The sequence below is a fragment of the Nothobranchius furzeri genome, chromosome 9 (assembly GCF_043380555.1).
Source record: "Nothobranchius furzeri strain GRZ-AD chromosome 9, NfurGRZ-RIMD1, whole genome shotgun sequence".
NCBI lineage: Eukaryota > Metazoa > Chordata > Actinopteri > Cyprinodontiformes > Nothobranchiidae > Nothobranchius > Nothobranchius furzeri.
This window is the reverse complement of record NC_091749.1, coordinates 51,263,242-51,288,980: the sequence shown is the minus strand read 5'-3', so window position 1 is coordinate 51,288,980 and position 25,739 is coordinate 51,263,242. Positions and strand designations below refer to the sequence as shown.

Sequence of the window (25,739 nt, the reverse complement as noted above, 5' to 3'; positions counted from 1 at the left end):
CAGTTTTAATATAGTTTTGATATTTATCTCGCGGGCCACATAAAAATGCTCAGGCCCACGGGCCTTGTGTCTGACACGTGATATAGACTAAACTAAATTAGCTTGCAGGTTTGCTTTTAAAGCCATCTGTTGTATTTATACATTACTGTCTGGTGTTACACCTGTTACAGTTTGTAAGCTGCACATTATGTTGAAACTTCTATGTTTGTATGCTGGTAATTCTTGGTAAGACTATAGCTGTTTGTTTGCTGCCATCAAACAACGTAATACAATGGAATTGTGTTGATTTATAGATATGAAGATTCATGCTCTTTGGATCAAGAGGAAGTCATTGATTATGTCTCACAACAGAAATCACAAACAATAGGTTTTTCTCTCATCGTGTTCTCTGGCCTAAAATATTGTTCCTATTTAGTGAGAGACTAAAAAATATGTGATAAAAATGTCAGGGAACTTGTAAAATTGTGGATCTGTGTTACTATGGTGAAAAACTAAAAGTCAGTTTTATTTAGTCAAATCACTAAAACCCTCTCTCAGAGCAATAAAAGGTGTGAAATTTTTATGTTACCAGAGCCTTTCTAATTTCTCTTAACACAAAGAACAGCTGAATTTCATATTTTTGGGGAATAAATGCAAAAATGTCAGTTTATACATTGGTCTAAAACAATCATGTGACTTTACTACTTACCCTCAAAAGAAAGTAGTCCCACATTCAAACAGCGATCGGAGTGAACGCTGAGTAAGTAACTATGCCTGTTTTTGTGCAGTCTATGGTTCCAACAACCGGCATACTATTGAAAACAGATTATGTGGGATTACTAATGACTTTTCTAGCCCAATGAATGCACTTGGGGCGACTGGTGACCCATCCAACACGGCAGCCTAAAGTTACAGCAGCGCTGATAGAAAGCCCCAGTCCATGTCGTCTCTAGGTTTATGTGATCTGCTCTCTATGCTTCCAATAATTAATTTTCTATTATGGAAATCAATGAACACAATGTCCAGACAAACAAGAGCGTGTACAACCCCAACATACACAAACATTAACAATCGTTAAACTAGTTGAATTGGTGTTACTTCAGCAACTAAAAATAACTGGAGCCCTGGATAAAGCACGTCTTCCTAAGTTTTCCTTGAGCTACGTAATGAGTCACGTGACTCCAAAACTGCGAGTGTTTTAGGGAAGCCTGCCCACTTCTCTTGATTTAGTATTTTTTAACACCTGCTAGTTATCTGAAAACCTGAAAGGATAATCAAAGTAACTTTTTGACCTTAGATTATGTTTTTCTACAATTTTAAAGAATATTAAAAATGCACTTTATAAAAAAAAAAAAAAAGCTTGACTCCACTATGGTTTGATAAAATCTTGAGCAAAATTTAAGACATTGCAGTGGGTTTGAGTGACTAGTCATAAAGAACTCTGTTAATTGACAATTAAAGATGAAGAGAAAACACATCCTTGTCTATGAAGTCCAGCTGTAGGAGTTGTATGACTGAGAAGACGTGCGGTGGTTACAGGGCTAATAGACAGAGATGGGTGATGGATGTGGTGCATTTGTGCTAGCGAAGGTGGAGGAGAAGAGGGAAAATGAGAGTCTGTCTGCTGGAAAGACTGCCTTCAGCTGCACTGCTGTCATTTCATAACTCACAACATTGATTTGTTCGGTTTCTCAGCACACCAAAAAACAAACAGTTCATTGAAGACAGGAGAATGTGCTGCTGTCAGGAAGGAGGAAAGCTGAGTTCCCTAAAGGCCAAATTAAGACTGTTGCTCCTCCTCTCCTAGATCAGTCACAGAGGATGACTGATGGGGCTAAATGACAAAGACTAGAGAATAGTTGGTTCTAACAAACTTTTGTGTTGCTTCTGATTTGGATTGAAGTTCTTAAAACGATAATGAAAAACAGATTTGCCTCGACTCTTCAGCCCCACTTTTTGTATTTCGAGGAAGGGGCCCCTTTTGGATGTAAAATGAAGTTGAAGTGGTTAGGCTTACTGACACCTGAAAAACTGGGATGCAAACTTTGAAATAAAGAGGTATGATGATCATCATTAATATAAAAATCTATTATCAAACTCCCTGAGTTGATTTTTTTTTACCAATTCAAAAACTTTTCTCACTCCTGCATTTATTTATCAATTTTTTAAATCACATTTCAGCAGTTAAAAGCAAGGCAGCTTTATTTATATAGCAACTTTCATTCACAGGCAATTCAATGTGCTTTCCTTTAGCAAGAATAGCATGAACATTAAAATTAACGTGACAGCACAATTAAAATACACACTAATTAATTTCAGATTTAAGATAAAAGAAATGAAAGCTAAAGGGTGAGTAATTACAGTGCAGAAGGTGCAGCATAGGAAACCCATCATTCAATTTTTATGTAAAAGTTACCAGAGTTGGGGCACATCTGAGGTCATAAGGAAGCTGATTCCAACTGTGTGAAGCTTAGTAGCTAAAAGCAGCTTCACTCAGTTAGGTTCTGACCCGGGGTTCTACCAGCTGACTGTTTCCTAAGGATCTCAGAGCCCTTCTGGGTGTATATAGTGAGCCTAAGTCACGCCCATCTGCATCCAGACCATGGATCCCCGGAAGAACAGAAAAATGAATACAAGTCAATGAGGCTAAAAACAAAATTTTTTAATTCCGCTTATGTTCGACAGATTTCACATATGATGTCCGTGAATTTTAAAGAAGCTTTTTAATACCAAGAATGCGCTTATTTTTGATTGGGGGAAATGCTATTTTAGGTTTTGTGTGAAAATAAGTCCAGGACTACAAATGTGCATCACTAAAGTGACATAATCGAACCAGACACACAGAAAACAGAGGGAAAATGGCTGTCAGTTCACCAAACTTCAAATCCTTCTTTCAGGAGGAACAAACCGCCATAAATCTGGGCATTTGGTTAGTAGCATCTACGTTAGGGGAGAGGAGATTCTGTGGTGACACATATGCGACGTGTCGCTGTAGTCATGGTAATTACGAACATTTACAATTCAATTCAAGTTTATTTATATGGCGCCAAATCATGACAAGAGTCGTCTCAAGGTACTTCACATAATAAACATTCAAATACAGGTCAGTTCATTAAGCCAATCGGTGAAAAGTTTCCTATATGAGGAACCCAGAAAATTGCATCAAGTCAACTTTACAGCAATCCTCATACTACGCAAGCATGTAGCAACAGTGGAGAGGAAAACTCCCTTTTAACAGGAAGAAACCTCCAGAGGATCCTGGTTCAATATGACCCACACTTGTATAGCGCCTCTCAGAGTAAGGACTCCAAAGCGCTTTACACTACAGTGTATCATTCATACATTCACACACTTATGGTGATGAGCTACAATGTAGCCACAGCTGCCCTGGGGCGCACTGACAGAGGCGAGGCTGACAAGCACAGGCACCACTGGTCCCTCCAACCACCACCAGCAGGCAAGGCGGGTTAAGTGTCTTGCCCAAGGACACAACAGCAGAATTCTCTGTCCGGAGCCGGGATCGAACCTGCACCTTCCAATTACTGGACGACCCGCTCATCCTGTTGAGCTACTGCTGCCCCGAAAATATAATAATATAAGCAGCCATCCTCCACAACTCACTGGGGATCGAGACGACAGAGCAGACACTAGGGCTGTAGCGAAGCCTCGATGACGTCGACGGCTCGATTCTAAAAATTCGTCGACGTCAGATCCGGTAGTCGACGCACCACGCCCACTTGTTGCATCCCCAGGAGTTTGTAGAGGAGGAATCTGCATGTTTTTCCTCTAGTTCGCCCTCTTCTCCGCCTTCGCTAACATCTCCGCCAAATACCGAAGACCCGGAACAATGTCCTTCTGCTACTAGATTCCTTTCCTGTTTTGCCCGCCTTCGTCTCCTGGTCACGGACAACAACTTCCGGGGTCAGATGCGCTGCTCCGTCTCTACCGCAGATGTAGAAAATCACCGGGAGCATTTCTCCCTTCATAAAGGAGCTTCTTTCAGACATTAGGAGAGCTGTTTTGGTGGTAGCAGTCTCTCCTCCGTGCTGGTCTGTTTGCTGGGTGTTTTTGGTTTATTTAAACTTGGTAACTTGAACTTAACGTTGGTAAAGCTACTGTTAGCATTTTCGCTAACAGCTTCTTGTGTTTGGATAGGCTGTTACGTTTTCGTTTAGAGTTCATCTGTTTTGTGGCGTAGATCTCCCTTTTATTACATTTCGAGTGTCGTGGGTTTTCTGTTTAGTTTAAAATATCACCTTGAGTTTGGTTTAACCGCCCAGTTTAGAGTTTGGACCTTTGGAGATCCTTATTTTGGTCCAGAACCCTGCAATCTTTGCCCAGTGGGACATCCCTACTTATTTGTACTTTTGTTTTAATTCCCCACAGGCAGAATTAGTTTTATCATTCCCAACCTGTGGATGGAAAGATTTATGTTTTTTTGTAGTCGTAAATAAACCTGATCATCATTTTAACTTTTAAATCCCACGTTATTGTCCCTTCCTTTTTTCACACGAGCCAAACTCCCCAGGAAGGGTCGTAACACCACTCGCCTCACGCACATAAGTGACCAAAACAAAGCAGCATGGTGAAACTCCGTCTCCAACCACCTCTCAGGCAGCAGCCTGCTCTCCCAAGTTCTACACGTCACCAGAGCATAACCAACTGCAACACAATAAAAGCAGTGTTATGCAAAATGGAAGGCCTGTAGTGTTTATTCTCTTACAGTAACAATTCATCAGTTTTTTTGAGGAATTTATTAGAGATTTTTTGGTTTTAACTGTGCAATAGAAAAATAATCATTAGATTAATTGTCTAAATAGTCATTAGAATAGTCGACTATTCAATAAAAAAACCTCAGAATAATCGTTTTAAAAATAATCGTTAACCCCCAGCCCTAGCAGACACACACACACACACACACACACACACACACACACACACACACACACACACACACACACACACACACACACACATCTACACACACACACACACACATCTACACACACACACACACACACATATCTACACACACACACATATCTACACACACACAGCATATAGAGCTCTGGACATCACGTGACTCTCAGAGAGTAGACACCATGTTGGCAGGCAACAAAGGTAAACAAAATGAATGGGATCGGCTTGCATTTTACTTCGTCTGAGTTTACTTCACACTAAAACCGAAGAAATCGTTTTATATAGTCAGAAATTAAATAGACTAAACATCTCCGACCCTTACCGTGTCCCTGGGATACTTTTTAAAAACGCCAGAAGCTGTCGGAGTGGACTTCATACCAGACCTGGCCAGGAAACGCTTTGGGATTCCCCCGGAGGAGCTGGCCCAAGTGACTGGGGAGAGGGACGTCTGGGCCTCTCGACTTAGGCTACTGCCCTCGCAACCTGACTCCGGATAAGCGGATGAAAATGAATGGATGGATGGATGGATGGATGGATGGACAAATAACGCCAAAAGAAATTACTAGTTTGATTTAATTTCCGTGAATAAAATAAATATGTCAAGCAGGAGCGTCTCAGGATCTGTCTGAGATCTGTCTTGTGAGACAGATAATAGCAATCCAAAGTGTGTTTTATGTGTGATCTGACAATTGATCAACCATTGCTTAAAAATGAAATACAGCTTAGCCGGTTAATTGCTGTGATCATAAAACACGTTAAACGGCAGCACGCAGAAATCACGAGGCAACGTTTTACGTGACGTTTACTTGTTGCTATGAGTAATAAGACAGAAAAAGCCACACCAAAATAAGTTTAAGAAGCCCACTAAGAATTGTAATAAAAGCATTTAAAATAAATACCATACACAGTTGAGGAAACATTGGTTTAAGTACCTGATATGAAGTGGTCGCTGCAAAAGGGAAAACCTTTACTCTCGGGATCCCACAACTTTATCTTAGCTCGGTCACTAACGCGTTTTATTACAATGATCCAACATTTGCGGCGCTCCGGATCTTGGGGAATCCTGTAGATGGCTCATTCCTTATGTCGTCCGCGTCTGTTCTGGCATCTTGGGGCACAACAGAAATCTACCATATTTCCCGTTTGATTGAGTTTTCTGACAATAAATAGTCCAGCTGCAGGCTTCTGCCTGCCAATATGGCGCTGTTTCGATTTGAACTGTTGCATGCCGGGAGAAGCAACGTCAACTCCCGGAGCTCTATAGCAAGTGGTGCTTCTATGGTTACATTGGGATTTCTTTCTAAACAATGATTTATTAAGTTTTTAGAACAACACAAATAACTACAAATCAGCACAGCCAGATAAAAATAAGAAAAGGAAAAACAAATACAGGTACATGAGTTACAAATATATATATGTCTGGGTCAAAATACGTACAGCGTTTCACATTTGAAGTCAAGCGAAAGTAACGGGGGGGGGGGGGGTGCAGACATTAATCATGATGTTTAAAAACAAAATGTGACCCCCCTTTATGTAATAACACAGCAAGGTCACGAGGTAAGTGATCAAGCAACGGCTGCCATGTCCTACAAAATGCATTACAATTGCCCTTTATGACGGCACTGAGGCGCTCCATTGGCAGCACCTTAAACATTTCTCTGTACCATTGTGTAACAGTGGGAGGCTGTATCCGAATCCATTGAAACAGTACACATCGCCTCGCTAAATGTAAAAGTTTACCTAACAAGAGCATCTGTACAGAAGACAGAGAGAGCCCTTCTATAGACAGACCCAGAACGAACAGCACAGGGTTCAGTGGGATCATTTGATGAAATATGGAGCGAAGCTCTATAGCAATATTTTCCCAAAATCTAAAAATTAAAGGACATTGCCATATGCAATGATAATATGTCCCCACACCCGTAGTGCACTTTACACAAAGAGGAGAAATCTGAGGATGAATTTTATTTAGAAACTCTGGCGTTCGCTGGAGTCTATGTAAAATTCTGTAATGGCTTTCCTGGAGTCTGTTACAGGAAAACAATTTCTTGGCAGATCTAAAAGTTTTGGACCATGCTTCTGTACTAAGCTGAACTTTGAGGTCGGTCTCCCACCGAACCCTGGCCTTATCAGTGGTCACAAAATTCAAAGACAATAATTTCCCATAACAAAGAGAGATAAATTTCTTGTTTATGATTATTTCCTCATTAAATTTAAGAAGAAAGCTTTCAATAGGATTTAAAACTGGCTGATTGGCTGGAAATTTAAGGGAATTTACAAAATGTCTTACTTGTAAGAACCCAAAAAAGTGTTTATGTGGTAAATTATACTTAATTTGAATTTGATTAAAGGCCATTAAACTACCCCTATCAAACAGATCGCAAATAAATCTTATATTTTTAGAGTGCCAAACATCAAATATACTAATGCCAATACCTGGGGGGAAAGCTTTATTCCTAATTAGAGGCTGCAGTGCACTAGAAAAACCTCTTCTTCCGACGTGGGCAGCAATATTATGCCAAACCTTAAGTGTAGACATCAAAATAAAATTATTTCTGACACCAAGAGGAAGGTCAGCCAGATCAATAGATAAGAGACTAAGAGGCGATAGAGGGTCACAGCACCAAGTATCCACTAGTGGCTCATCTGGGTACAAAAAGGAGTGTAACCACCCTGAAATTATTTGTGCATGGCAAGCCCAGTAATAATATAAGAAGTTAGGAAGTGCCTGCCCCCCCTCATCTGTAGGTAGTTGTAAAATCTGTATCTTAAGTCTAGATTTCTTCCCATGCCATATAAATTTAGAAAGATATCCCTCAATCTCTGAGAATGTTTTCCTGTTGATCCTGAGAGGCAACATTTGTATGGGATATAATATTCTGGGTAAAACATTCATTTTGATTAAACTTATTCTACCCATCCAAGACAGGGGGAGATCAAACCACCTATTGAGGTCATTTTTAATTGAAGCCACAATAGGCTTAAAGTTCAACTTGCACAGCTCAGTTGACATTGGGATTTCTTAATGAATATTCTATTTGGTGCGAGATAAACTTTATTGTATTCATCCTAGTGAATCTAAAATTTAACAAGCCGATACAACTCAAAGTATGTGGCTGGCACGCTCAAAACACTCATTACTTTTCATTTAAATAGCAGGACAACACACACACACACACACACACACACACACACACACACACACACACACACACACACACACACATATATATATATATATATATATATATAATCAACTCCTTCTCCCAGTGCTTGATATTGCCTGTAAAGGACCCCATCATGAAGCTTCAGACTCCCATACTGGGAGTGCAAGATCTTAATCTCCAGCTCTCGGGAGGACACAGCTGGCCAATCTGGTTTTATGCTTGCCACTAACCAGTACTTCACCTCTGCCAGAACTTGACCAGCCTGCTGCTGCTAAGGCTCCCGGCTCCCATTCCCCCTGACAAAGGCAGTGGCAGCACTCATTAACAAAGCTTGGCTGCTGAGAGAGGGCATCAGCATTAGAATGTTGGTGGCCTGGGCAATGTTGGATCTCAAAATCATACTCCTGTAGGATCTCCAATCATCTAGCCACCTGTCCCTCCGGTTGCTTAATGATCAACAACTAAGCAAGGTTAGCATGGTCGGTCTGGTGCTTGAAATTGGTTCCCAGGATGTAAGGCCGAAAGTGGCTCACTGACAAGACTACAGCCAGCAACTCTCATGTGGTGATGCAGTAGTTCGTCTCAAACCGACTAAGGCACTGAAGTAGGCCGCTGCTTTCTCGCCAGCCTCCTCCTGCTTCCAAAGCACCACCCCTACCCCATGCTACTAGCATCAATGTCCAAGGTGAAAGGCTGGCCGGGTTTGGGATGAGCCAGATTTGGAGCGTTAGCCAAAGCAGCCTTGAGTTGGTGAAAAGCCGTTGTACACTCCTCAGTCCACTCAAACCGCTTGCCTGTCTTAATCAGCTGATGCACTCTGTGTAGAATTAAACAGAGGACGAGTCTAGCAGGCCAGACTACCCACTATCAGGATCATAATGCTAAGGTGATCCTAAGCAAGCGATCATTTTATATTAGCAGGAATACAACCCTGATCTAGAATCTAGAAACTTCCCTGGTGATATTTTATCTTGAAAAGAGGATGGTTTCTTTATCTGAGTATCTGTACACACAAAAACATGTGTGCACGTGCGCGCGCGTGCGTGTGTGTGTGTGTGTGTGTGTGTGTGGTACGGTTGTGAAGTTAAATTAATGACATACTCTGGGTTTTAGCCTCATTATCTGCTCTGAGAGCTTCGCCTGTCTGAGAAAAGGGTGGCAGTCATCAGTCATCCTGGCCTTCAGTCTGACTGACTGTCAGTCTTGCAGGCACACACACTTATATACAAAGAGCGCAGATTCATCGTCATACGCACTTACCGATACATTGTCATAGTTCTGGCTACTCTAATGAGGATTTATTGGCTATAATTACTACCACAAGACCTTCAAATATCCTAGAAAGTGTGTTTTTATATATTACAGGAATCATGAGGCACCAAATCCTATCCTACCTTCTCGGGTAATTTCTTTCTACTGAAGTTTTCGCTATTGCTGGAATTTTTGCTACTCTTTTTTTGCTTTGTATGTGGTAAATTAAAAATGCAGTCTCTGTGAGAAGTTTTAATTTAGTCAGAAACACCTCCATCAACACAGGGATGCTTAATCACTTTAAAAACAATGTAAGATGGTTTGTAAAACTTGAGAAACTTTGGAAAAAAAATTATAAGCACAAGTCAGGATGACTCAGTTACCAACTTATTCAGCTATGGCCATCTTCTCCTGGAAGTAGCAAGAGTGCCTGTAGCAGTTTTAGCACTGACATGATGGGTGAGGCTGACAGTAGAGATTAGAGTGACAGGGATTGTTAAACCCAGAAAGATGTCCCCTGAAGACCAAACACCAATGAGATGTTAAGATTGATGAAAAGGTTCATGTGGCTTGATTTTTGGTGATACCAGGTGAAGCACAGCAACTAACACCTACGAAGAATGTAGCAATTCTGTCTATTTCTTTCTTTATTGGATCGAATAACCACAGAATCTTTCCAGGATTAGCATAAGTTAAATATAAACCACCATTTCATTTTCATTTGCCTCATCATATCTTATCCATCTTGCGAAAATCTCGTGATTTATCGCAGCTATAGAAGAAATTGCTTTGTTAACATATCTTTTCCCTCTTTTCCTTATTTGCATGTGCTTAAATGTTACTGATATTGATACTGGAACCTGAAACATGTATAATCGCTAAGAATTAACATAATAAAATCAGTTACTGATGTGTAAAATGTGATTACACTAACTTGGTGAAGTCTGAACATTGGAGGAGAATAGGGAAATGGGATTTTAGAGGTTCAGCATCTTCTGTCAGTAGTCAGTGAAGCACGAAACGATACGGTCCCGTCCCCCATCCATTCTTCCCCCTCAACACACACACACACACACACGGGTTTCTGCTCTTGTACACACACGTCTGCACAGAAGCAAATTAATACATGCATGTTATTCGGCTCCTTTTATTTTGCTTGAGTCCCCCTGGGACTGGAAGTGATGATCTTCTGTAATTGATGAAGATGTGTGCCGAATGCAGATAGAGTAGGGAAGCGTGAAGTGCTGATGCAGACTTTGATTATTGACTGTCACTTGCGTCCAAGGATTGATGGACACAAAATTGCAAAGTTTTTTTTTTACACATTTTTCCCCCTCTGCTTCAACCAAAAAAAAACAAAAAAACCACATCCCCTCAATAAATATTAAAGTTGTCTTTATACACTGCTCCAAAAAATAAAGGGAACACTTGGTAAATGGCCTGTATTTGTATAGCGCCTTCTAGAGTTCTACAACCCCCAAGATGATTCACAATACAATCATTCATCCACCCATGCACACAGATGATGAGCTACAGTGCAGCCACAGCTGCCTTGGGGCGCACTGACAGAGGCAAGGCCTGCTGTACACTGGCACCACCGGTCCCTCCAACCACCACCAGCAGGCAAAGAGGGTTAAGTGTCTTTCTCAAGGACACAACAGCAGAATTCTTGGGAGCCGGGATCGAACTTCCAACCTTCTGGTTACTGGACAACCTGCTCCACCTCTTGAGCTACTGCTGTTCTAAACAACACTATGTAACTCAAAGTCAATTACACTTCTATGAAATCAAACTGTCCACTTAGGCAAGTAGCAAGACATCCCTAATTAAGGAGTGGTTCTTCAGGTGGTGACTACAGCCCACTTCTCAGTTACTTTGCTTTTTGGCTGATGTTTTGGTCACTTTTGAATGATCACTCTAGTGGTAGCATGAGACAGATTCTACAACCTACACAAGTTGTTCAGGTAGTGCAGCTCATCCAGGATGGCACATCAATACGAGCTGGGGTATTGTTTGTTGTGTCTGTCAGCGTAGTGTCCAGACTCGCAGGGGTGCCCAATCCTGGTCCTGGAGGGCCGATATCCTGCATGTTTTAGTTTGAACTCTGTTTCAACGCACCTGATTTCAATCAGCAGCTAATTAACAGGCTACTGCAGAGCCTGATGAGCTGCTGCACAGGTGTTTCAACCACTGAATCAAGACTGTTGGTGCAAAAAAAAAAAAAAAAAAAAAATCTGCTGGATACTGGCCCTCCAGGACCAGGATTGGGCACCCCTGGTCCAGAGCATGGAGGCACTACCAGGAGACAGGCCAGTACATCAAAAGATGTGGAGGAGGCCGAAGAAGGGCAACAGCACAGCAGGAGTATTTAATAAGAATTTTTCATTCATTCAGATCTAGGATGTCTTATTTTTGTGTCCCCTTTATTTTTTCAGCAGTGTAGTTCTACTAAATAACAATCAAAACTCATCAAAACAACTCGAAAAAATGGGAGGAAATAGTGTTTTAAGTGTTTCCACTTGTCTCTGTGTGTATGTATGCACATATAGTTCAGATGTTTGCAGAGGTTAGCTCCCTCATGGGAATGTGTTTTATATGCTAATTTTGTTCATGTGTATAAGCTGCTCCATCCCATTGTCATTAGGTTTTCATTAGTCCCTTTTATGGAAATGCACAGTGACTATACTGCATTCTGCTAAGGGAGTCGTTACCTCAAACACCTTTACTTATCTGCGTCACCAAGCCATTTTAACAGCTGAATAGTTTGAATTAGTAAGTGAAAAATTAAACCTGTTTCCAAACTAATTCACTAACATTATTAAATAAAGTGAGTTAAAATAAAGCAAAACAGAGCATGTGTTCCTTCTGGGTGAAGTTAATCCCGATACAGATTTTTAGGTGAAAGATTTTCTTCAAACTAAATGAAGTATTTATACATCTTAGTCTATTGAATATGTCCTGGTTTCCTAATATTGATGAGCCAGCATATTAGCATAATAATCACGATAAAGGACTTCATCCAGTTCCTATGCTCTGGGTCGCTGGAGCGCTGGCAATAAAGCTTATTCTGATTCTGATATTTTAAAGCTAAACTTTAAAAGCTTCTAGCTTGGTTGTATAGGAGGTTCTTGTACTTCATAAAAAAGCTTTTTGATACCAAAACCTAAAGACTTGTAAGGAAACTGCTAGTTTTCAAACATGCTAGAACAGCCTTCTGAAAACTTTAGTTTACTGTCGTAACCCCGGTTCTCTAAATAACAAGAGTGAGATGTCTCACTATGGGATACGCCCTTCCGCGGATTCCTCAGAAGCACTTATCTCAATACGCCAATCCTGATTGGCCAGTGACCGTGACGTATCTGTCTGGACAACAGATCAGCCCCCCGATTCAGAACACCTGGGACATGGGTGGCTCTGATTGAGAGGAGATGCTGCACCATAGGATCAGTCTGCGTGCCAGCGTGTGTAACCGCATGGAGCGCAGCCCCCCCTGGCAGTTTATATAAGCCACAGTCATGTTGTCTGTTCTCACTAGGACATGATGGCCGGAGAGAAAAGGCAGGAAGCGCCTCAGGGCTAGAAAGACCACGAGGAGTTCCAGAAAATGTATGTGTGTCCCCCAGAGCTCTCTGCTCCACACACCTCTGACAGAGCGACCCTCCAGGAGCCCCCCCCCCCCCCACACACACACACACCTGACAGGCTCGCATCTGTTGTGACCACTTTCCTCACGAGAACCAACCCCAAAGGTACCCCCTGTGCCAAGAGGGAGGGGTGATGCCAACAGCGGAGCGACGCACGCTACAGCGACCGTCATCCTGCGCGCTCCGTGGCACACTGGAGAGAGTCCCAGAGAAGCCACCCAGCATTGAAAATCTCTCATGTGTAGACGGCCGAGTGGTACCACTGAAATAGCCGACGCCATGAGACCCAAAAGCCTGAGGCACAATGCAAACTGCACCAAACTGTGTAGGCGGAAGCGCGCCAGGCAGAACGAGAGCGCATTCACGCTTGGTGCCGAGAGACGGGCCGTGAACGCCCCTGAGTCCAGATTCAGACTTAGAAAGGTTATTTTCTGGGAGGGGAGTAAAGCGCTTTTCTGCCAGTTTATTCTGAAACCCAAACCACACAAGTGATGGATCACAACCAGCGTGTTTGACGTTGCCTCCTCTCTGGACCGTGCCAGCAGGAGCCAGTCGTTTAAGTACGTGGCCAGCTGAATGCCCCTCCCTCTCAGAGGGGCGATGTCACGATATGCTGGAGGTTGGTGGGACCCAAAATGCAGGAACCCAAGATGACACGAGGCAGGTGATAATATAAAGAATAATCCTTTATTTTGAAGGATGAACCAAAGAATAAATCCAAGGCAGGGAGCCAAAAATCCAAAATCGAAACTAGAGACAAAAAACACTGGAGACTAGAGAAGACTGGGATCAAAAATACTAGAGACAAACACTGGAGACTAGAGAAGACTGACAGAACAATGGACCGACACAAGACAGAGACAAGACAGGGCTTATATGCACAGGGAGGAGTAATTAGGGAAAATGGCAGCAGGTGTGTGGAGTGAGGGCTGGAGGGAAGACATGTGAGTATACTTAACTAAATGGGAAAACAGAAACAGAGGAGGGCAAATAAACCTAAAACACAAAACTAAACAACAATTATCTAAAGACAGAGGGAAGGGCTCACACACACGCATACACACCCATACACACACGGACACACCCGTAAACTCACACACATACGCACACTAACACACACACACACACACACACACACACACACACACACACACACACACACACACACACACACACACACACACACACACTGAGCTGGGGAACAAGAGGCTGGAGCTACAACTGGAGGGGGCTTAGGATGACTAAATGAACACCGGACCAGAGGGAATGCTATGAAGGCCTACAAACAGAAGACACATAAATGAGACGCAGACAAAGGACACATGAGGGTGCTATGAGACACAGAAGGGAATCTAGAGAGGGATGGAGAAACATCAGGAGATACATAAGGAAGACGCAGACCATGACAGTACCCCCCCCCCCCCAAAAAAAAGGGGCGGATACCAGACGCCCAAAGATGAACAAACAACAGCAAGCACAAGACAAGACGACACAGGACACAAGAAAACCAGAGGGAGGGAGAGGAGGGAACAAACAAAACACAACCCAAAAAGGACGGGCGAGGAGGGAACAGGAGACCCCGGGAGGCTGGCGACAGGGGACCAGGAGGCGGGAACAGGGAAGCCTAGGGGGCTGGCGACGGGGAACCAGGAGACGGGACCAGGGAAGCCTTGGGGGCCGGCAACGGGGAACCAGGAGGCCGGAAAAGGGAAGCCTAGGGTGCCGGCGGCGGGGAACCAGGAGGCGGGACCATGGAAGTCTTGGGGGCAGGCAACGGGGAGTCAGGAGCCGGTAACAGGAAACTCTGGGGATCGGGGGCTTTGGAGGAGGACAACGAGGAAGGGCCTCTGGAGACAGGGGATGGAACTCTGGAGACGTGGACTGAGACTGGGACTCTGGATACAGGGGAGACTGGGACTTGAGAGACTGGAACACTTGGGACTCGAGAGACTGGAACACTTGGGACTCAAGAGACTGGAACACTTGTGGGGACTCTGGAGACTGGAACACTTGTGGGGACTCTGGAGATTGGAACACTTGTAGGGACTCTGGAGACTGGAACACTTGTGGGGACTCTGGAGACTGGAACACTTGTGGGGACTCTGGAGACTGGAACACTTGTGGGGACTCTGGAGACTGGAACACTTGTGGGGACTCTGGAGTCTGGAACACTTGTGGGGACTGTGGAGACTGGAACACATGTGGGGACTGTGGAGACTGGAACTCTTGTGGGGACTCTGGAGACAGGAACACTGGGGACGTTGACACTTGTGGGGGCTCTGGAGACTGGAACACTTGAGACTGGAACTCTTGTGGGGACTCTGGAGACAGGAACACTGGTGACGTAGACACTTGTGGGGACTCTGGAGACAGGAACACTGGGGACGTAGATACTTGTGGGGACTCTGGAGACAGGAACACTGGGGACGTAGATACTTGTGGGGACTCTGGAGACAGGAACACTGGAGACGTCGAGACTTGAGACAATGACGTCGAGACTTGAGACGATGACGTCGAGATTTGAGACGATGACGTCGAGACTTGAGACGATGATGTCAAGACTTGAGACGAGGATGTCGAGACTTCAGATGAGGATGTCGAGACTTCAGACAAGCATGTCGACTCCAAGACTTGAGACGTGGACGTCGACTCAGAGACTTGAGACATCGACTCCGACTCAGAGACTTGAGACGTGGACGTCGACTCCGACTCGGGAACAGGAACCTCCGACTTGGGAACAGGAACCTCCGAGTCGGGAATAGGAACCTCCGACTCGGGGACTGGATTCTCCGACTCGGGAACAGGCTGGACCGGAGCCTCTTGGACGGGCTGGACCGGATGCGGAGCGTCCTCCGGGACCACCGCCAAAGCAGGATGTGGAGGGTCCTCCGGGACCACCGCCGAAGCAGGATGCAGAGCGTCCTCCGGGACCACCGCCGAAGCAGGATGCGATGCGTCCTCCGGGACCACCGCCGAGGCAGTTTGCGATGCGTCCTCCGGGACCACCGCCGAGGCGGGATGCAATGCGTCCTCCGGGACCACCGCTGAGGCTGAATGCAGGGATGGCAGATGAAGCTCAGGCACGGGTCGCAGAGCAGGGGCCTCTTGGGTAGGCGGTACAGCTCTGGTGTCTGATGGATTCATGAGTCTAGGCTTGGGCTGCAGAGCAGGGACCTCTTGGTTAGGCGGCACAACTCTGGCTTCTGATGGCTTTATGAGTTCTGGTTCGGGCTGCAGAGCAGGGGCCTCTTGGCCAGAAGGCACAACTCTGGTTTTGGATGACTGAATGAGTTCTGGCTTGGGCGGCAGAGCAGGGGCCTCTTGGTCAGGCGGCACAACTCTGGCTATGGGTGATTTATTGAGCTCAATCCTGGGTTGCAGAGCAGGGGCCTCTGGAATAGGTGGCACAACTCTGGTCTTGGACAGGTTCAGGAGTTCTGGCTCGGGCTGCAGAGCAGGGGCCTCTTGGTTAGGCGGCACAACTCTTGACTTCAGAAGACTGCTGGTGATGGCAGCGACATTGACGGCGTGCGGATGATCTGCTGGTTAATGGGAGGGGCTCAGGTTGAGGTTGCAGAGCAGGGGCCTCTTGGACAGGCGGCACAACTCTGGTCTCTGGGGACTGCTGGTGATGGCGGTGACGTCTGCGTGAAGTGGTTAGGCTCATCTGAGGTGAGGAGATGACGCCGGCAGAATCAGAGGAAGAAGTGTGGTGACAGCCCACCTGAGATGAGTAGGTGGCTTGTCAGGACCGGGTGAGGGAATGGAGGCTGAAGATATCCGGATCGTGGATTGGTGGATAGAAGATGGTGGTAGTGTGGAGCCGAAGGATACGAACAGGTCCTTAGCAAAAGTCCAAAAAGAAACCTCTTCAATGGGGTGTATATCCAAATAACTGTCGGACCACTGCCGGGCCTTGCCCCCCAGGCAAAGCACCATGAATGATACCTTATTGAATTCTGAAGAATTTAAGTCCAGGCAGCAGGTGCAGTCTTGGATAAAGGCCCAACAGGTCTCAGGATCACCATCAAATTGGTACATCTGGGTCCGCTGGGTCCTGGTTGGTCGGTCCATTCTGTCACGATGTGCTGGAGGTTAGTAGGATCCAAAATGCAGGAACCCAAGATGACACGAGGCAGGTGATAATATAGAGAAAAATCCTTTATTTTGAAGGATGAACCAAAGAATAAATCCAAGGCAGGGAGCCAAAAGTCCAAAATCCATATACGAAACTAGAGACAAAAAACACTGGAGACTAGAGAAGACTGACAGAATAACCACAATGGACGGACACAAGACGGAGACAAGACAGGGCTTATATACACAGGGAGGAGTAATTAGGGAAAATGGCAGCAGGTGTGTGGAGTGAGGGCTGGAGGGAAGACAGGTGAGTATACTTAACTAAATGGGACAACAGAAACAGAGGAGGGCAAATAAACCTAAAACACAAAACTAAACAACAATTATCTAAAGACAGAGGGAAGGGCTCACACACACGCATACACACCCTTACACACACTGACACACCCGTAAACTCACACACATACACACACTAACACAAACATACACTCACACATACACACACATACTGAGCTGGAGAACAAGAGGCTGGAACTACAACTGGAGGGGCTGAGGATGACTAAATGAACACCGGACCTGAGGGAATGCTATGAAGGCCTACAAACAGAAGACACATAAATGGGATGCAGACAAAGGACACATAAGGGTACTATGAGACACAGAAGGGAATCTAGAGAGGGATGGAGAAACATCAGGAGATACATAAGGAAGACGCAGACCATGACAGGCGATCGCCGCCTCCGTATACCTGACAAACACCCTCGGGCTCAGCGAGAGGCCGAAAGGGAGCATGGTGTATTCATAACACACTCCCTGAAAGGCAGACCTCAGAAATTTCCTGTGTGGAGGGTACACGGGAATATGAAAGTATGCGTCCCTCAGGTCGATTGAGGTGAACCAGTCGTTCTGGTGAATCAGACGCAAAAGGGATGAGAGCGTGAGCATTTTGAATTTGTACTTTCCGAGGCATCGGTTCAGGGCCCTCAGATCCAGGATCGGGCGAATACCGGTCCCTCCCCGTTTCGGGACCAGGAAGTACCTGGAGTAGAAACCGCTCTGAGAGTGATCGGGAGGCACAATGCATATTGCTCCTTTCTCTAGCAGGGAGGAGATTTCTCCCTGAAGGATGTGAGCTAATGTCCCCTGGGCGTGGGAGAACACTATGCCGGAGAATCGAGGAGGAACTGAAGCGAATTGGAGCCTGTAACCTCTCGAAATAGTTCTTAGCTCCCAATGTGAAGCAGAAACCACTGTCCATTCCTCTATGTGAGTTGAGAGCGGTGACACAGCCGTGGCACACGGAGCTGCAGCTTCCTCCAGAGGCTATGGGGCAGTGGTGCTTGTGGCAACTACTGCTCATGCGCGGGGACTTTTGCTTTGGCGGCCCTGGCGTACGGAGACGACCTGTGGCTGGCGGGAAAGTCTGCCAGGTGCCGCTCCCGCCTGGTTCCGCTCATCTGCATCATTTTTATTGATTTTTGCTGCGCCCTTGACATTCTGTCTGGATGCGGCAGCAAACTTTTTAATGATTCTTGAGCGTGACATGTTTGTGAAAAACAATGTGAGTGCTTGTGACGTGTGTTTTGAGCCGGCACAACCGGTTGCACGCCCTGGCCCCACCCTGAACCACTCTGGGACTCTGCCGGAGGGGTCCCGCGAGGGGGGGAGAAAGCACCATGGTAACACCGAACAGGTGGAGCTGGCGAACGGGAAACTGCCAGCTGCAGCGTCGGGAGGGAAAGATCTCCGTCAGGCTGCTCTTTTCTTCTTTCTCACCTGCTGACCGCCGGGCCGGGTGGGTTGTCCCGGTGGCGGAGCGGTTTGGTTGCCGGACCTCTGAGGCCAAACTGGTCTAGGCGCTGAGCCCGAAGGAGCTGGTTGGACTGCTGGAGGTTGGTGAGGTTCAGCCATCATGCACGTTCCTGAATCACCATCATGCCCATAGCTTTAGCCGTGGCCTGGACCGCGCAGTGCTGCACCCGCAGGCAGATGTCGGTCAGTACGGTGATTTCCTCCCACACCTCCGGGTCCGGTTTCGTATTCATGTCCTCACAGAGCTCGGCTTGGTACGCTGAGAGCATCGAGGAGATATTCAAAGCTCGGACCGAGATGGCGGCAGCCTTGTACGCCCTCTCGTTCAGCGCCGACTGGGAGCGGTCCGCCTTTGCAGGGAGGCCTGGAGGAAGTTGCCGAGAGCCGTGGGTGCAGGTGGGCTGCAACCAGCGGTTCCATCGGTGGCATGCAAAGCATGCCAGCCTTATCCATACCCTTGAAGTCCAGCAAGGAGGCTCATTGAACAGGAGACCTGGAGCTGAAAGGGTGTTTGTCCCAGGAGGATCTCACTTCTTGGAGGAATCTTCGGGAAGGCGGGCAGGAGAGGCTTTGCCGCCCTTGTGGCCTGAGGCAGCTTCTTTCCCTCGTAGCAGGATCTGACAGCTTCAGTGACCACGGTGGGCCAAGGGATGTTGAGCCTGGTCGCAGCGCGTCGGCAGACTGACTGCATGTCCAGGTGGGCGGCCGGAGAAACCGCTCCATCCCTGGGAGAGGACGGAAAGCTAGGCATGGAGGCCTGAGCGATGGGGAGAAAAACATTGTCATCCTCTTCCTTCTCTGAAATGAGGAGATCCGAGGTGTCCTCGTCGTCTCCGTAATCCAACTCCAACACGTCCTCGACGGGGTGGCTCGGAACGGCCAGTTCGACCTGTGAGCCCCAGCTGTGTTCGGCACACGGTTCCGGCTCCAGGAGGGCATGTTCGCCGGCGTCCCCAGGCGGTGGCCCTGGGGCCGGCAGGCAAGGGTCCTTCCCCGAGAGGCTATCTTGGCGCGCTAGCCGCCAGCGAAGGCTCTTCAGGGTGAAGCAAGCACAGCTCTCACATGACCCGGGGACTTCCAATGCCAGCTGGGTGTGTTCAAGCCCGAGGCAGCTCAAGCAGACCTTGTGCGGGTCTTTGCTCGAGATTTTGTTCCCACGGGTATAGAGGCGAGCTCCTGCACCGTCAACTCCTCTGGTGGAAGGAGCGGCTTCCATGTGGGCTAACTGGTGTGTTAGCCAGAGAACGAACAGGTGCACTGGAGTGTGAAGCTGCTCGCTATGCTCCGAGCCTATGGTGAAGGTCAGGACAGAAGGACAGTAAGTTAACGTTCGGCGACGGAGAGAATATTAGCTGGCTCTGTCTGTGAACAGATGAGCTAACTTACCTGAGATAAGCAACCACCAAAGCGAGAAGAGGTGATTGAATGGTGCGTGCGTTGGGACGCTTGCTACTTGTAGTAGCAGGGGACATGTACGTCATGGTCACTGGCCAATCAGGATTGGCGTTTTGAGATAAGTGCTTCTTAGGAATCCGCGGAGGGACGTATCCCATAGTGAGACATCGAAACGAATGTTAACAAAGAGAACTGTTCAGAATGCAGACTGAACAAAATGCATGTTGTATATAATAACATCCAAAAGATACATGGAAAGGTCATTGTGGAAACATGCTTCATACATAAAGAGCTTGGTGAAGTGCAGGAGAGTTTTCATAGAACAGAACTTATTAGAAAAAAAAAAGATTTGGTGAGTACTAAGCGCATAGCAATGTCGTGATTACCTTCACATTTAAAAGCCATGTTCACTGAGAAACCATTTTTTTAACTTATAATTGAAACATGTCATTTAATTTGAAATGAAATATGATTGTTTCCTCTGAGTTTAACATGCAGGCTAAATGTGAAAACCGTCTTCTACCCCTATTTCCTGCATTAGCCAAAGATAGATAGAGACGGGGAAATGCTTGGATTAGCAAAGTTTGATATTTGTATGTCGCATTGTAAAATTAACATTCATGGCCTCACCCATCTTGTTGATTTAGCGTCCAGGAGTGAGCAGAGCATGTCTTGGCTTGCAGAAACTAACCGTTAGCGTTAGCAGCTACACAACATGGCAGAACTCCTGTAGGCTTGTCTTATTTGTGGAGATAAAATATCAACACTGCAAAGCAAATGGAGTCGGTGGCACAGTGGTGTTGCTTTTAGGTAACCAGAGGTGAGATTTCCAAATATCTGGAAAAATAAGACTTCTGCAGTGTTCTGATCAACTCTGACCTGGCTCGCTGCATTTAAATAAAGAATAAGTAAAATAGTTCCAGAAACAGGAGCTCCATAACTTTGTTCTCACAGAGATCAACTCATAAGGCATTTGTTTGTACTAGAGTCCAATGCAAATGTGTTGGAAAAAAAAAATGAGTGAACTCTCTAAGAAGATTTTCCAAATTTGTTACAATCCAGCCGTTTTCATACAGGTTAGGTCATGGACAGTTGTCTGACCTGTGTGACAGGACCCTAAACCAGCCATCCATCCATCCATGGTCATTTGTCTAAACGCATGCAATTCTGATTAAAAGGCACCTGGATGTGACTTCAGGGAAGTCAACCAGCTCACTAATGCCTTCCAGTTTGTTCCCATTTTATTAAGTTGAAGATTTTTTGTCAAGAAGTGATGCAACACACTGAAGTAGGGATGCCTCGGTTTTAGTTAATTGTGTGTCTGTGTTTTAACAATGCAGTTATAAAAATGTAGGGGTGGGATGCTTGTCACTGGGAGGACATGCAGTTTAGACTGGAAGGGGGAGCCAGAAAGTATTCCTGGAGCATTGTTGATGATGAAAATAAGGTGTGACTCTGCTTTCAGGCATCTCTTATATCCTCTTTCCTTCATGAACCAGTGTCCCGTGAAATTGGGCTCTAAATTACGAGGCTGTGTGAAGGTTTTAAAAACGATCCGCGCAGCTGCTAAGGACATTGACTGGACCACAACAGTCAGCAGCAGGAGCTGACAGTCCGTTGGCCTGGCTTTAGGTTGGGACCATTCCAGTGTTGATAATCAGGAAAGAAATTCTCCATATCACCCTTTCAGAGGTGTTATATATGTGTGATCACTCTCATCATTATCTGCTCAGATGCAGGACCGAGATGGTCACGAGTTTGGATTTAGAGATAGATCCGATCAGTTTCTCCTGTTTGTCTTGGACGGCACTCCTCCCTCCAGTAAAACATTGTCTTTATTTAAATAACAAGGCTCTTATCTCAGTGAGTTACTGTTCTGCTGGCGACTGCATTCCCTCACTATCACTGTTTTGCACTTCCTCCTCTTCAGTTTTGTCTTTAAACATACACCGCCACGCCATGCCCTCCCCCCTTTTCTCTTCCATTCTGGCCCTCACCTCACCTCTCCTTGTCCATTGTTCCTGCCATAGAAGAGAAAGTGAAGATATTAGATTCTTACATTTAGTTCAAGTCATTCTTTTCTTTTCCATCACTGTTGATTTTATGCTGCAAATTTAATCTGTCTCTATAGAGCTGTAAACATCTTGCTTGGATTGATTCTGCTTTCTAGTAAAGTGGTAGTGAGCCGTTTCCCTTTCAGCAAAACTGCCCAGCATTAGATATCTTGCCAGAACTCCACTTTTAGGATGACATATCTTCACAGGTGTATAAGAAAGCATTATCTTTTTTTTTTTAAAAAGGGACATAACGTTAGAAGAGAGACATTTGGTTTCTTTTTCTTGTGTCCTGGTTTTATACTGATGTGAAAGTGATAGCTATATGGCTCATCAGTGATACTTCCACACACATGAAGTGATTCTGCTTCGCCTACTTGTCTCAGATGCCTCTCTGTACATTTGAACATGTCCAAATGTTCAAAAGGGCACACTTGGCATCAAAGGGTCATTTGATTGGAGGAACTTCAGTCAGAAAAAAGCCATTTGTCAGCAGGATCTGCCACTCAGCTTGAAGCTTACAAGATGTGGACAAAACTCAATTTCAGCATTAATGGAATAATACCACGGTTAATGTGACGTCTACTGGAGCAGAACACAGGGTCAAGCCAAGGTCAAAGCCTTGGTTGTTGAGTTCTACACCACATGGATGTGATACCTGATTTACAGCCATTGATAATTGACATTAATACTATACTGATGCTTAAAACCAAATGAATTGTCCAGGGGTTCTGGAGTCGTCCACCCAAGCATTAATCACTTGCTTACAGCTATTAAAGATGCAAGTATAAAATTAAAGCTATGATTAAACCTTTTCTTAAAAATCTTTCAGATTTCGGGATGTTAATGTGTGTTTTTGTATTCCTCAGGGTTACTTCTTGCTTTATGAGTCCATGTTGGACTCTGTCCTGTATGCCAGAGACCTTTACTTGGCTGATGGTGGTTCAGGTAGGTGACATTTCTAAAAAGAAGTTGGCAATATAATTTACTTTTTGCTATCAGACTAAGTATCCAATGTTAATTTTACCCACAAAATAACCAAAAACCAAATTTTTCTAATCACTAAAGTAACAAAACACCTCAAAGGAAGAAATATGCTAAATCATACTAGTGTTAGTTCATGCTTAAGTTGACATCTTTCACCATGGAGAATCAGTTTGTGATGGACCTGAGTGGAGAATCTCATGTTTGTAGGAATCAGCATCATTCAACATGCGTCTGCCTGTATGAAATGTAAAACTTGTGAATGAACATGTGAATTCTGTAAGAACAGCCCTGTTTGGTTGTAGATTTTTGTTTTCTCCTGCTTACAAGAAGAAAAATGCATTTTTTATATTCTCTTTCATGTTTGTTCACGGTTTCTGCAACAAAAAAACGTGTCAACACTCATGTTACTAAACAACGTTAGCCTAATTCAGATTTTTTTTTATATATTTTTTTTACATCTTTTTTCATTGAAACACTTAAGAGATCAACAATGTCCTCCACATCTTGGTGTTTAAAACCCTGTGCCAGGGCCGGCTTTGCTGACAGGCGACACAGGCGGCCGCCTGGGGCGCCATCTGATGGATAAGGCGCAAAAAAAAAAAGTTTATTAAAGTTATGTTTGTTAAATGAAATGCACTCTCTACATACTCAAAATTCCCCTCTGAAACGACATGAAATTAAAACATCAATATTTAAATTCTAATGATCTGGCTGCATGACGAGCTCCCGCTTGGGCCACCGCTCCGATGCATTGCGGCGCAAATGGGCTTTCTCGCCTTGGGCACCAAATCACCTAGAGCAAAGCTGTTAAAGGGCTGCAGAGGTAGTGGTCATAGTTATAAGAGAAGTGGGTTTGAAAGATGGAAACAGGAAGATGTGCACACAGTGGCTTTATTTGGTCTCTGCACTTTGATTGTCCCTCAGTGGCAGCTAGGCTTAAATGTGATAAAAGATATGTTTTTGAATGCAGATTGAAGTCAGAATTATAAAACCTGCTTGTGCACAAAGACAAAGGCCTGATGCTTTTAGGTACCCGTCCCTTTTGTCACCCCATCACTGCCAAACATTTAATGACTTGTGCCATATGTGTCCACTCTGAGGAACGATTCCACCATGCTGCCTTTACTGGTTCTTTGCAACCTGAGAGAGGTCACCTGTACACACAGACTTAGACACATGTCCACGCACAGGCATGGCGAGAATAATAGCTCCTATGGAGACAGATCAGCTACTGGGGAAGATTGGACAGGCGAGACGTGACCTGAGTGTGACAGAGAATTACAGGCCAGAGGTAACCGTATTGTTTAGCGTTAGTCTTGCAAGTCGGTGTATTCCCATTTGATCTGTTGCCCACCAGAACTGCAGTAGGAGGTGAAGTGATAAAAACTCAAAATCACACCAAAAATGCTGCAGACTTGCACAGTATTGCAAAATAAGAAAACACTGCAATCACATAGTTATTAGTTATTATTTGAGTGTTCTGAAATGTATGATGATATGTTTTTACATCTTTCGTTAATTGAAATCTTTGAATGTTTTTCTTTTCCAACTGCTGCACACTTTGTAGACTGTTTGTATTATACACATAAATTGGCCATGGAGGTTATTTGCATTTTATTTGACAAAGTCATGTTGTGTTGCTGATTCCATTCCTATTCACTATTCCCAGAGGATGTATTAGGGCTGGGCGATATATCAATAATTTTAAAATATTGATATAATTTTTAAACAAGATATAAGATGACTTTATATCTTTATATCGATATAACTGGTCAAACTGCTATGCTAGCGATTAGCCGCAATACTAGCGAGATGTTGCTCCGTCTCTAAGTGGTTACTACATGTATTCTCACAAATTTGCTCAATCTGAGAGCCTTTGGGTAAATGTGCTGGTCTAAACTTTGCATTTGGCGTCCTGATTTTGAATTATTTGGGGATGTTCAACGCAAATGGAGTTCTGTTTTTCCACCCTGCTTGTGCGGAGAGACGAGCCAAACCCCTCCCTCCAGTGTTGCCAGATCCAAAATCCCACAATATCGTACAGAGAGGCCTAAATTATCATTTTTCAGTACAAATTATCGTACATTATAAATATGATAATAACGTTCTATAAACGACTTCTCACTCCCATATAATATAACAAAGAATGTGTTTTATATTGCCCTGTTAAAAAAACATCTTTAAAACCAGTAATATAATGCCTATAAACGTGCAGAGTGTGTCGGCACCACTCCGACCTCCACGCATTGACACAATATGCACATTTGCGCAGTCCTTTTTATTTCATTTCTACATAGGTTAAAAGCACGCGACAAAACATCACAGCAGTGGAAAAACTGACCCAATAAATGACAAAGAAGCCTACTCACCTAGTTGCTGATCTCGATCTCCTCATCTGATTCACTGTCGGTCGCAGCAGAATGTCTTTAATCACCTGTACTAAGTGGTCT

The 25,739-nt window shown here is 44.9% G+C and overlaps 1 protein-coding gene across 2 annotated transcripts in view; it reads left to right on the top strand.

Moving 5' to 3' along the window:
* Positions 1–25,739, top strand: part of prmt3 (protein arginine methyltransferase 3) — a 119,372-nt gene that overhangs the window by 30,150 nt on the left and 63,483 nt on the right. For both annotated transcript variants that reach the window (XR_008559332.2, XM_054732209.2), the window contains exon 11: positions 23,172–23,250. Coding sequence is in view for 1 of the 2 variants with exons in the window: in XM_054732209.2 (XP_054588184.2) it covers positions 23,172–23,250 (79 nt within the window). In the remaining variant the exon portion in view is untranslated. The remainder of the gene's footprint in view (positions 1–23,171; positions 23,251–25,739) is intronic.